The sequence below is a fragment of the Carassius auratus genome, chromosome 3 (genome assembly GCF_003368295.1).
Source record: "Carassius auratus strain Wakin chromosome 3, ASM336829v1, whole genome shotgun sequence".
NCBI lineage: Eukaryota > Metazoa > Chordata > Actinopteri > Cypriniformes > Cyprinidae > Carassius > Carassius auratus.
This window is the reverse complement of record NC_039245.1, coordinates 17,745,814-17,759,612: the sequence shown is the minus strand read 5'-3', so window position 1 is coordinate 17,759,612 and position 13,799 is coordinate 17,745,814. Positions and strand designations below refer to the sequence as shown.

General features: G+C 38.9%; 1 protein-coding gene across 2 annotated transcripts in view; it reads left to right on the top strand.

Moving 5' to 3' along the window:
- Positions 1 to 13,644, top strand: part of LOC113049040 (EH domain-binding protein 1-like protein 1) — a 27,937-nt gene extending 14,293 nt beyond the window's left edge. For both annotated transcript variants that reach the window (XM_026211060.1, XM_026211069.1), the window contains 11 exons: positions 6,140 to 6,386; positions 6,481 to 6,635; positions 6,747 to 6,795; positions 6,981 to 7,499; positions 7,759 to 7,810; positions 8,028 to 8,071; positions 8,289 to 8,400; positions 10,124 to 10,223; positions 10,348 to 10,421; positions 10,604 to 10,718; positions 11,063 to 13,644. In XM_026211060.1, the coding sequence (XP_026066845.1) occupies positions 6,140 to 6,386; positions 6,481 to 6,635; positions 6,747 to 6,795; positions 6,981 to 7,499; positions 7,759 to 7,810; positions 8,028 to 8,071; positions 8,289 to 8,400; positions 10,124 to 10,223; positions 10,348 to 10,421; positions 10,604 to 10,718; positions 11,063 to 11,153 (1,558 nt within the window). In that variant the 3' untranslated portion in view covers positions 11,154 to 13,644. The remainder of the gene's footprint in view (positions 1 to 6,139; positions 6,387 to 6,480; positions 6,636 to 6,746; positions 6,796 to 6,980; positions 7,500 to 7,758; positions 7,811 to 8,027; positions 8,072 to 8,288; positions 8,401 to 10,123; positions 10,224 to 10,347; positions 10,422 to 10,603; positions 10,719 to 11,062) is intronic.
- The last annotated feature ends 155 nt before the right edge of the window (positions 13,645 to 13,799 follow it).

Here is a 13,799-nt window from a genome sequence, read left to right as displayed (position 1 = left end):
TGATTGAAAACCATGACGTGGATCAAGGTGTATTATGTACATCGCAAGACGGACCAGAACAGTTTGCTGAAGCTTTTAAGAAAGAAGACGATACTACCGGAGATCCCAGTAGTCTGGTCCTTTTAACAGCTAAAGATTGGTCTACAGGACTGCAACAAGAGTGTGTCCCAAACATGGTAGATCTTCTTCTATCATGTCCTCTGTTTTCAAGAGTTTTTGGATGTCCATCAACAGCGCTGTCTAGTATATGCAAAACAGACGTAATCAGCTGGCCTACTGATTTGAGTATAATTTGGGATGAGTCACAAAAATCAACAAATAATATTTGGTTATTTCCAAACTTGGAAAAATCTCACTATGAGTCAAATATGGTGTCCCTGTCTTGCACATGTCCAAATGAAACAAGAATTCCTGCCTTTCCATCTGCTAAGACACCCACAGAGGCCATATATATATCTTTTCCAGAAACATCCATTGTTATTGACACTTCTTCACAGACCCCAATTACAGAGGAAAAGCATCATGAGGAGTGGCTGAGCATGGAAACATAATTATTGGAAGAACTTCCTAACACACATCCAATTTTACACATTGAGGGCCCATTTGAGTATTCAGAGATGCCTTTAATGACGGTGGCCACAGTCTCATCTTCAAAACTTGTTTCACATCTGCATCAAAGTGTGGAGAAATACTTTTATTCAATCATGTGTAGAATTAAGTCTTCAAGAGTCTACAATTGCTGAGTCAGAATCGAGGGATGATTCCAAGCCTGCAAATGAGATATTATACAAATGCCAAATTCTGTCCCTGAAACCCAAGCAGAGCCGAATATGGTAATCTTTTGGAATTTGGAATCTTTTGGAATCTTTTGGAATAAACGGTAATCTTTTGGAATTTATTGAAAGATAGACAGACTGGTATTTTTGACCCCATTAAAGATGAAAAAGACTCCAAGTTTATAGCTTTGGCACCAACATGCATGAAAGCATCATTTATTCCAGGCTTTCCATCTAGACCACATCGTAAGTCACATTTGTCTGCTTTGCACAAAGATTTCACATCCAGACCCCTAAGATGTCCTACTGGCCTTCGAGTACACTCAGTTTGTGGTCAAATCCATTAAAGAAACCCCCTGTTGTTTTGAACATGGAGAAAATATGCAAAGAAAACTGTCATAGAATGTTTGCTGTGGCACCTACATATCCATCAGTAGTCTGTGTTCCAGGTTTTCCAGCTGTGCCTGAACCAATAATGCTACGCATGCTACCCACTTGCCCGGAGAAGTCTAATGTTATAGGATATATAGAGAACATTTAGATTGGTCTTTTGAAAATTAAACATTGTGCAATATATCTTTTAAAAATCAACCTATTGTCCTTATTGGTGGAGTAGATTGGCTCAGTGAATTAACTAAAATAATGTTTGCATTGGCTCCAACCTGTCCACCAAAGGCAAGAATACCAGGATTCCCATACGAACCTAAGTGCAAAGCTACACTTCCTCTCAGTATGGTTGATCTTCATCACTGCTTTCCAAAGACTTCAAGAATCATGGGATTCTCATCAAGTAAACGCAGGAATATGTTTTGAAGATGAAACGCCCCTGTTGGAGAGGCCGCTGAGAACAAGATCAGAGTTGCTTGTCCAGTTTAATTTGGCAGCTCCGTATGAAGAAATAGACAAATATATTTTGCAGAGGATGTTTGCATTAGTACCAACCTGCCCAAGAGAAGCTTGCATACCTGGTTTCCCAGGTTAAAGTGGAGGGTTTCTATCTCCATAAAGAACCATATGTAGTCAACCGTTTGCACCCTTGCCCTATGGTTTCTTTTATTGTAGGTGGTCCTACAAAAACAACCGTCTTCCCAGCTTCTCCAGAGGTTTCACCAATTTCAGAAACCTGTTCAGTAAAGTGCCATGTTCCCCAGTTGAAACAAGGCTTCCTGATTTCCCAGATGCTTCTACAAATGCAATTTCTCCAAGTCCAACCCAAGAACACAGCGAATTTGAAGCCAAATTTACCCAATACATAGCATCAGAAAGAAATCAAACACTGGATATAACAGGACTTGGTAAGAGACCCACTTTTAGAGTGTGGCTTGAACAATGTATGCACAGAATATGTATCTTTTTTTTTTTTCTTTTCTTTTTTTTTTCTTTGTTTCCATGAGACTCCCTTGGCTGAAGGGTGAGTTACATAGCATGTTTTGAGTGTGTGTGTGTGTGTGTTTTGGACACTTTTAGAACTAAATTTGTGTTCTTATCTTGCATGTGCAATATATTGTTTTGACATTGTTGTTTTGTACATTAATTGAGGCCACGTTTATTTTGCTTTAGTTATTTTACATATATTATGTAATTATCTTATATTATTATATTATTTCTTGACATTTTGAGGCTTATTGGGAGCTTTATGCAAGCCTGTTCATGTAAAGACAACACCCGTTGTGTCATTCGAAATTATCTAATAAAACATGGCTCAACACGATTTGTTATGACCTGATTATTATCTGACTTTTTCTCCACAAACATTATTGTATAATTACACTGTATGTTGTGCCTAAAAACACACATAAATGCATGGTGCATGCGAATCGCATCACAGACCATATTGACTATTGAACTATCCTTGAGCAGTATTGAAAACCATGAGGAGAAGCTCTTTCTGGAAGAGCAACATGTCGGGGAGCAGTCGGCAAGTAAAAGTCATGATACTGCAGAGTGTGAGGTGTTTGATTCTGCTGAACCCTACATGTGGCATTTGGTTAGTGGTTGTTCAGAAACATCACTGTCATCAAAAGAGACTGAAGCTGGTTTGTTGAAGATTAAGAATTCTGCCTAATGAGAAAATGGCCCCCTTTAACGGACGCTGACCTTCATGAGATACCTAAGGAGGAGGACAAAACAGATGTTGACTCTTTGATACAGGAGTGTACTAATACTGTTCAGGAGGAAGCTGATAATGAGATTGTGACAAAATGTAAAATGTTGAAGGATGAGTTGTCAGCCACAATGTTTCTAGAGGAACAGTGAGTTCCTCAGGAGTGTTGCAATCAAACCCAAACTGCAAGTCCTGCAAACGGCAAAATGGCTATATTCTTTTTGTTTTCCAACTCACATTTGCAAACACTTTGCACTGAAATGGCTTTTATTTTGTGTGTGTGTGTGTGTGTGTTTCTCTAAATATTTGTCCATGGGTCTAGTTTTGCCTTTTGCCCTAAGGTGCAGTGTGTAATTTCAGCGACCCTAGTGGCACCAAAGGGAATTGCAGAAATATTGATTGTGTCGAGATATGCAACACTTTTACTGCCCTTTCATTTAGCCACTTAACTTCCATTGTTTGGCTAGATGGGTTGTCTTGCCCCCAAACCATGGCATTGTAAAGCAGAAAAAAAGTTGAAATGCTTAAGCAGACTGAAACTCTTTTGAAAACGCCACTATTTTTACTTAGTGTTGTACTGCTGTATCTGCAAATGAAACTGGGAAGAGAACATGTTTTAAAGAAAAGAAATTACACACTCCATATTGAAAGACATGTATTTGTCATGCTAAGAGTGTAAGCTGAGAACTTTTGTGCTTTTATTGCCAAAGTTGCTGTGTTTGGTTGCATGTTGTAAAGGTATGTGCAATTTCTGAAGACAGAATTTCATGCAGTGGTAAAGTTGCTTGCTAAAAGTGTATTTGACTGTGGTTTATAAGTGCCATGGGATAGTCAGTGCATTCATTATGTCAACAGAAAATAAATGTTACTGTATTTTTGTTCTTAAGGCCACAACATCATTTTGTCCAAGACATCTCTCTTTTCATCCAACGGACTAAGGACGAATTGCTGGATGCAGAGAAACCACCTATGCCCTTACTGTCTTCAAATAATTCTCATGACCCAAGAACTGTCACAGAACAGACCATTTCAGGTTCAAAAGAACATGTGGCACCAAGAAAGACTAAGAAAGACATTCTTCAAGAGACATTTAGGTTATCAACATCAATTTCCAATCCAGCTAAGCCAACTGCTCAGAGCAGCAACTTCTCTGTCATAAAACAAACTGATCATTATTCTCAGAGAACATCACATAATGTACAGCCAGGTGGAGCACTCACTTCAGCTACAAAAGATAATGGTACATCTTTAGAAACAGATTGTTTGATTAATAAACCTGTCCCACTGACAAGAGCTTCTTTTCCTAAAAATGTGGTGAAAGTATCCACAATTGAGATTTGTTCACCAGAACGCAAAGAGAACCCCACACCCAAAGAAATGATAGTATCATTTCATAGAAACAGTGGAGAAAATGTTCCCCTTATGCCTCAAAAAGACACAGTAACACAATTACGTGGTCCTCAGTGGCAGAAGAGTAAAGCTCAAACAAGCAAAGTTGATGAAGCCAGTGGAGAGTTTGAAGAAAAGAGCACAATGCCGACTGTCATCACAAATATGTCTCAGTCTGAAGACACAAGAAAGACTCAAGCTGGTGATCAATTGAATGTGAAAGATCAGGTACAACTGGATCTGAATGTTCCTGAGGCGCTGGAAGTGAAACTGCGAATCAAATGCACTGGTCTTCCAGTCCCAATGCCATGTGTGAAGAAATGTCTCAGTGGATCTTTTACAGATGATATTCCTTCTCCTTCATCCACCCCTCTTACTGAAGCAGATCTAGATAACAATGCTCTTCAAATAGAAGACCATCAAGATTCAAGTCTGGCAGTCCCAGTGCCACGCTCAAAAAACCGTTCTTTTCCAGATGATCTTCCAGCCCCTTCATCCAACCCTCCATCTCAAGCCGGTTCAGACAACATTGCTCCTCAAACCGAGGACCATCAAGATTCAAGTCTTCCAGTCCCATTGCAACGTATGAAGAAATGTCTCGGAGTTTCTTTTCCAGATGCTCTTCCAACCCCTTTATCCACTCTTCTTTCTCAAGCAGATTTAGACAACATTTTTAACAAGACAGACAACCATCAAGATTCAAGTCTGCCAGTCCCAGTGCCACGTGTAAAGGAACATCTCAGTGCATCTTTTCCAGATTTTCCTCCAGCCCCTGCATCCAACCCTCCATCTCAAGCAGATTCAGACAATATTGTTTTGGAAACAGAATACCATCAAGATTCAAGTCTGCCAGTGCCAATGCCACATGTGAAGAAACGTCTCAGTGGTTCTTTTCCAGATGATCTCACTGTTCCCTCAAGGTGTCTACTACCTCCTGTAGATTTACTTGACATAGGAGTCCTTGAGAGAGGACCAAGTGAAACGAGTATGCCTGTCCCAATTCCCCACTCAGAGAAACTCAATGACAAGTTCTCTGATGAGAACCTTCCCAGCTTACCTCAAGATTCTTACTCTGCAGTCTCAGAAGAAGCCAAGCTTCCTATCTCAGAAAATGATCAATGTTCTGTTGAAGTGGCTACACACTTGAGGGTAGAAGCAGGGATAGAGAGTCTTGAAGATTCCACCCCCTCAAGTGCCAATGAAGTAGAGCTAAACAGAAAAAGCCTGGAGGAGTCTGGTATTGAACATGTTGGGCAGATAGAATCTGATGTGACCGATATTTGTGAAAAACCCAAGACTGGTGCTCCACTTGGTGAACATTGTGAGGACAAAAGGGGAACAGAGCAACAAACTGAAAAATATCCATGTGTTGAGAAAGACAAGAGTGCTGTGCATTTTGGAGAGGTTGTAGATGAAACAGGTGTTATCTTAAATGTCTTTAGGTAAGTTTTTGTAGATAAACTGTTGTCACATTTGTACTGTAGACATTAAAGTGTAGTAATTGGTCACCAGAGGTGCTCTAACAGTCTTTCGAACAATAATATTGTTTCTTTGATTTTGGGGATTCAAAAACAATGGATGTTTATGGTTAATTTACTCATTAAATTTCATGTCAACTGTTTGTCTTTATGAAAAATGTGCAAAATGTAAATAAATAAATGATTATATATGATAAAGGTGAAGAAATTGGTGCTTGTTTAAATTTTAAATTCAAATTTGATTTTGTTGTCATGTATCTTGAAACTAAATATGAATTTATTTTTAGCCCTGAGAGATAGTATGTCTATAAGAGTTGAATAGCTTTCACTATACTGGTTTATTTGAATGTATAAATCAGTGTTGTTAAAAAAAATATATTTCTTTAATCTAGACAAGCAACAGCTGAAGATTCCTCCAGTCGTCCTGTGCCAATGCCTCGTGTGAAGAAACGTTCAAGTGCCTCTTTACCAGAAGATGCCTCCATTCCCAGTTCCTCATCAGCCAGTCAAAGTACGGTTTCAGGAAAGGCCAATAATGAGCCCACAGTGCCTGTTTGTAATAAACGAAGAGCTGCAGCAGATGCCATAGACCTTCAGGGAAGTTCCACAGCTCACACATCACCAACCAGTGAAACAGAGGTTGATAAATCTGCTGCTTTTTAATTATATTGATTATATTACCGTAGTGTCATCAACAAGCAGGTAGTTTATTTGTCTTTGCCTTTAATTCTAGATTGGGACCTTGGTGAATTCCAGTCAGTCTCTGTTGGAATGGTGCCAAAAGGTCACACAAGGTTACAAAGGCGTCCGCATATCAAACTTCAGCACCTCATGGAGAAACGGCCTCGCTTTCTGTGCCATCCTGCATCACTTCCATAAAGATAAATTGTGGGTGTTTTTATGCAGAAGAAGGCATAAAGCTCAGTTTGTATTTGACCTATTTTTAACAACCTAGTCTTACTCAGTATTTAGTTTATTTGTTTCTCATTCTGTCTTTAGGAATTATGAAATGCTGGATCCATATGACATTAAGCGCAACAACAAGAAGGTGATCCACCAATTTTTTTTGGACTGTAATCTGATTCACTGTTTAATGTTCTTATATTTCAAGTCTAACAGTATGTTGAAGTTTTACCATACAACTAAAATGACAAGGCTGTGCACTTGCCTTAATGATTTTAACTCTGGAATCAGGAAAAAGCAAAACATTTATATTTCCTTGTGTATTCATAGGCGTTTGATGGCTTTGCTGAACTGGGCATCTCTAGGTTGATAGAGCCTTCTGACATGGTGCTGCTGGCAGTGCCTGACAAACTCATCGTGATGACGTATCTCAACCAGATCCGCACCTATTTCACCGGCCAGGAGCTCAGTGTCATACAGATCGAGAAGAACAGCAGCGAATCCAGTTACGCTGTTGGTGAGAAGAGGGAGGAAGCCGACTCTGAAGCCGCTGTTCGCTACTGTGCCGAAAGGCTCCAGAGCAGCGGCATCACTCTAGAGACCAATGGAAGCTTCGCTGAAAAGGAAGTCAAAGGAGGTGCTGGTGTTTTGGTGCCACCTCCAAGAACGAAGCGAGCGCAGGGCCCAAGCCAGGCTCAAGGATCAGGGGCCACTCAGCCTCCAGTGGCACCACCCAGAAAGGCCTTTTCTCATCTCAAGGATGCAGATCTTGTTAAAAAGCGTAGATCAAAGCTGCGGGGAGAGTCAATGGATGAGCCTGAACCACATGAACAGCAGAGTGGTACAGAGGTAAAACGTTTCAACCAACTGTAGTAGTCAGGTTGGATGGGCCTAGTTCAAAATTGATTTTTTTTATTTTTATGTTTGAATCATGTGTCACAAGAGAGATATCATTTTTGGAACTGGGTTGTATTATGCAGAGCACTGCATTATTGTGAGGGATTATCTTTGTGAGGGTGAATATTTAAAACATTTCTTACAATTGCGTTAACTTCATAAACAGTAGTATTTTGCTGAGCTGCTGTGTATTGTAATGTTTTCTACCCAGGCTGCATCAGTCCAAGCAGAAAGTGAAGCAGTCAAAGGAGGTTCAGAGTCACGTAAGAATTAACTTTCAAAGAGTTCATGTTCAAAGACACTGACATGTTAAAACCATAACTTATGCTGAACAGATTTTCTGCAGAATATAAGCAATTAGAAAAATTATTTCGATGTTTTTCTGATTTTGGGGTTGTACGTTATTGTAAAATGTTGTAAACTATTGCATGCATTTAAATGATCTGGTTCTAATGTATTTTTCTTATCTCGTTTGTGTAGAAAATGTAGAGAATGTTGAAGATGCTACTGCAGGAGGGAATCAGGTCATTCAACGCTTTTCTATTGCTGACTCAAGTCAGTTAAGATAATGTTGAAATAATAAATGTATGAAATAATAAAAAGTCTTAAATAGTTTGGCTTATATGTAATAGTATTTTATAGTAAACTAACTCCAAACCAATATTTGATAGGGTTGTAAAATGCATATATATGGGTGTGAGTGTTTGCATGTGTGTTTATGACGTGTTTCTGTATTTGCAGGATGGCAGCCAATATGTCCTTAGTGAGATTCAGGCACTGGAGGCTGAACAGAAGCAGATAGATTGCAGAGCAGACATTGTGGAGAAGAAACTAAAAAGACTTATGGAATCTGGTAAATCACTGATTAAATTAGTTTTAGAACCTATTTTTTATATCAAGCAATAAAAGAAAGCTTGTGCTTGAACTCTTGCATCCTGCCTGTATGTGCTGTATGTAGGATTGACAACCAAGTGGTTGAACTAGGCATTGCATTCCAAATTCAAAATATTGGAGAGGGGTTTTTTTTTAGGATTCTGGAGGTTTCATGGTTTATCCCTGACTGTGCTTTTTATATGAATCAGATTGCATGAAACAGTTGCTGAACCACTGCTTTTAATCACGATCCAAACAAACATGCTACATTATAGTATAAGCAGTTTTTGATGGAAAGTGGTTTGTATAATTTTACATTTTAAAGCAAAAACAGGATGTCTTACCTTAGCTATGTGAAATTATGCTAATTAAAATGAATCAGAAGCCGAACAAAACAGAAACAGCAGATGGGCTGTGTGAGAATTCAAATTCACTCTCTGACAGCAGGTGGCACTGTCTGGGCCCTATTTTAATGATCTAAAGGTATGGAGTGAGAATCATGCCAAAACCTCACACACACACAAAATGTGTTTTACTCACACCCAACGATTCACAAACAAACTCAGTGTGATTTGCAAATACAAAACATCACTCATAAACTAATGCATTTTGTTCTGCAAATAAAAAACGTAGCTATCAAACAAATACAGTACGATTTACATATACAAAGAAATGTATTTCTTCAATGACAACCCAGAATAACAACCCCTTCCGGCAGATTTTTCACCAGAAACGACTGCAAACTCACCTGTTGGCCGCTCTTCGTGTTCAAAACGTCCCTCACGCTAGCGTTTCTTCTTCTCCTCTGTTTCCATGTCGGTGGCGGCGCCAAGCAAGTTGCTAACAGTTGTTGTTGTGGAGTGCGAATTACATGTTTACTAGCATGTGTGTGGATCTGAAGGCATTTGCGTGTGGATCAGCAAGGCGAAAAATTAGTGCCAAAAGTCACGTGATAGTTTTTCGTACTTGTAGAATTTTGTTTTGTACTTGAAGGATTTTGTTTTGCACTTGAATGATTTTTTTTTTTTAATTGAAGGATTTTTTTGTTCTTGAAAGATTTAAGTTTGTACTTGAAGGATATTTTTGTCATTGAAGAAATACGTTTCTTTGTATATGTAAAACGTACTGTATTTGTTTGATAGCTACGTTTTTTTATTTGCAGAACAAAATGCATTAGTTTGTGAGTGATGTTTTGTATTTGCAAACCATACTGAGTTTGTTTGTGAAGCGTTGGTTGTGAGTAAAACACATTTTGTGTGTGTATGAGGTTTTGGCATGATTCTCACTCGATATGTGCAAGATATCAGGGGCACTCAGGGTGTGTCCAAATCCACTTTTGCTATTTTAACATGGGCGCATGGTCTAAACGGGTTGTCCCTATTATCTTAATGAGTAATGGGTGTTTTTTTGGGCGTAACGTGCAATTGCGTCACATTGCGGCGGGTGTATTATAGGGCCTTCTATGTTGTTTAGCCATTTGTACTGGTATGGTCGGGTTTTTCTCAATTCACACCGTGTGCGTTATTCTAACCGATTTACCGTTTTAACCGATATATCGGCCAGCATTAAATACACACACACATACATACACACACACACACACACATACATAGATCATAGATTATCATACACTGTACTAAGCAAATGACAATGCAGTTCATTATCTGTCTTGATGAAGTTGTGCTCTTATCGTACACTTACAGGTAGTGATCGTGTAGAAGAAGAAACACTGATTCAGGAGTGGTTTACCCTGGTCAACAAGAAGAATGCTTTGATCAGGAGACAAGACCATCTGCAGTTACTGTATGTCTTTTCACACTTATTCTCACTTCTCACCGTACTCATTTAGATGATGACCACACTAGGGCTTCATTTGAACACTGGCTGATTTAAGATACATTGCTAATCATCATTCTTTCTGTGACAGGCAAGAAGAGCAAGATTTGGAGAAAAGGTTTGAGCTGCTAAAGAAAGAGCTTCATGATTTAATGGCTGTGGAAGGTACAACTGTTTTTACATAAATATATGTGAAATGGTGAACTATATGACTAGGAATTCCAGACAATGTAATTAGGAGCATATGCATGTGTTTTGGCACTCATCGAGTAGTTTACTCATTCAGGGCATGTGGCAATCTCTCATTATCCTAAAATTTTGGTCTTGCTTATTTTGTAAAACTGAAGAATGGAAGAAAACCGAGGCCCATAAAACCAGAGAGCAGCTGTTGTTGCAGGAGCTGGTGTCTTTAGTCAACCAGAGAGACGAGCTTGTGCATGACATGGATGCCAAAGAGAGAGGGTGAGATTCATTCCCATTACAAAATATACACTATACTGTTTTTTAGAACAGAATTGAAATGTTTCTTGAGCAGCAAATTTGCATATTATAATGACTTCTGAAAGACCATGTGACACTGAAGACTGGAGTAATGGCTGCTAAGAATTCAGCTTTGCATCACAGGAATTAATTACATTTGAAATTTTATTCAAACGGAAAGCTGATATTTGAAATTATAATAATATTTTACATTATTAGCCTGTATTTTTGAGCATAAGAGTCTTACAGAAACATTCATTTCTATGGTCAACCACCACTGAATTTAGCTCTTTTTCTTACTCTTTCTCTGTCATCTCATTCTCAAGGGCTCTTGAAGAGGACGAGAGGTTGGAGAGAGGACTAGAAATGAGGCGCAGGAAATTTGGAAGTCAGAAAGAGAAGTGTGTGTTACAATGAGGGATCCTGTGCACCTGCTTTTATCAAAGTCTCTTTAAGAAAAAAAAAAGTCATGTCACTCAGCGGCCATCTTTGAAATGCCTCTCGGGCATCCAAGTGCAGCTCCTATCTCTTTGAACGGGGAAACATTAAATTCTCCAAAATTTCTTCAACAAGTTTAGGATTAAATTTCATATTTGAAATCACCAAATAAATCTGACAACAACTGTGCCTTAAATGTTGTTACTTTTGTTTAAATAGTGTTATAAAAAGCTTATTTCTCAGGCTAGATCAGCAAATGTGCATTCGCAGTCCTAAGAGTACGTCTCAGAGTGCTGACTGTTTCTATAGCAACCAGGACTTCTAAGGCAGCTGCTGACTTTACAGATTTGCGATTGGCTCTTTCATTCAGAAGGCGGGGCTTTCTGCGATTGAGCGAGAAGGTTATAATTGCAGCCTGGACATCTCCAAATAGGGGCGGGAACTCCAAAACAGGGCGGGAGCTCCAAAATTGGGCGTGGCTTCCTCCCATTGACAGACCAGCGCATGACACGCATGCACAATTTTTTCCCCAATCCACTTCAGTGCAAACTCCACCCCACAGCTGATTCTTGAGTTATTATTGGTTTTGTCAGTTAAAGTGTTTCCTACACTATGCAAAAAAAAAAAAAAATGCTAACCCCTAAACCTACCCCACACCTTACCTTAACCAGTGAAAATGACTGAATGGCAGGATTGGCGCTGAATAGTGTGGTAAAGAAAGTTCAGGACATAAACAGTTAATACGATTATTCGATATGCGATGGCACCTTTTTAGTTACACCCAGCATCACTACCCCCTCCTAGCCTGTGAATTTCGTGCCCCGGGACGACCCCGTTGCTTGGAATAAAACGATAGAGTAATATCTTTCCCCTCCTCTGGGACAGCTCCTGAGTGATTCCCGTTTACATCATGAAGCAGAGGTTCAGATTCGGGTCCAGACACCACTGGCCACAAGCTTTGGGCTCTGCTCTCATGGAGAACATTTATTTATATAGCATATTTTATTTTAGATGAACTAGAAACAATGTTTAATTTATAAAGTTTTATTTTGAAATGTAAGTCAGTAACAATTGGCTGAAGCCACAGCCAATGGTGAAAGTCTTTGCGAAAGGAGACCCTGCCCCATATTGGAGGTTCTGCCCAATTTTTGGAATTCACGGCCCGTTTTGGAGATCTCCGGTCTGCAGTTATACCTACTTGGATTGAGCGGATATACTGAGCGTTGCATTGTTCCCCATTCAAAACTATAAGAGTGACATTTCTTGGGTATTCCATAGTCTTTGCTTTTATACAGGAAAGTCCCATGTTAAATCCTCTGCTGATGGACTAGTGACTGAGGTGTGTGTGGACCATATCACAACAAATGACAAGGAGATCGAGCAGCATTAATGCCCATTTCAGGGTGGATTAAAAGTTGTCTTATTTTGGAGACCTTTTTAGTTTTAGAATATTTGTCTGAAAAAGTGAAATAGACAGTTGTAATGTCCCATAGTCTTCTGATAGCAGTTCTTGTTTTACATTTTCAATAAAAATAATATACATGTGGCCTTTGCAGTTTTATTACCTTAACTTGTTTGTATAAGTTGGTTGCTGCAGGGATTTTTAAGGTATCTCAAAGATATGTAAAATAGTACAGTATAAGTTTAAACAGAGCATTCAGTTTTAAATGTCACTGTTGTGTTACAAGGAGATTATGTTAAGTTATGCAAGTCATACATTAAACTAACCTAACAAGCAGACAATACAGCACAAAAGCATGGGAGAAAATCCAAATTTTGCACAAAATTACTCTATTAAGGCACCCTTTTTATGGATATCATTTGCACACTATGATCCCAACGATGCTTCTCCAAGTAATGTTACAACGGTTGCCTGTTCTATTTGAAGAGCCCTGCTTTAATGGCCATGTTCACACCGCAGGAGAATACAGTTGTCAGTCCTGTATCTGATTCCTTAATATGTTTATGTTCACACAGTACAGTTATTTACAGTATTCTGTATGCAACTCAAATGCTCCAAATGTGACAATTTGAGACTCACACTTGTAAGTAATTGTGGTTGTCAAACCCCAAAACTGACAATGTGAACGTAGCCAATATCAAAGAAAATGGAAAATGCATAGAATCTGTATAGATGCATAGAATCTGTCAGAGTATGCACATGAAGTGTTAGCATTTTGTTTTAAAATATCTGAATGAAAAAAAATTGCATAGCATTTATATAACATCATCTATCATCCATGTATGGGACAGAATGCAGACGCACTCCCAGAACTTCAGAAGAATTGGTGTGTGTGATAACTATTTTGATTGACTGGTTGTTTAGAGACTCGGCTTTTTGATTTGATGTCATCGTTGGCCCTGTTTACACTTTTTGAAGTTGTGAATTGTTTTTGGAACGTCCTGTTGTCAGCTAACACACTACAGCTGACACGTCTTTTGGGAAATAAAATTGTTTTCTAATTCTGAATTGCATCCAATCTGGTGGTTTTTGAAGAGAAATGTACAACAGTGTGTGTTTACAAGTATTTTGGAGAGGAATGTCTCACTGTCACTGGACTACAGTTATAGAAAGTGCAGTTTAAGCAGAGCTCTAGGTAGAAGCTCAACTGCCAGATCTCCAAC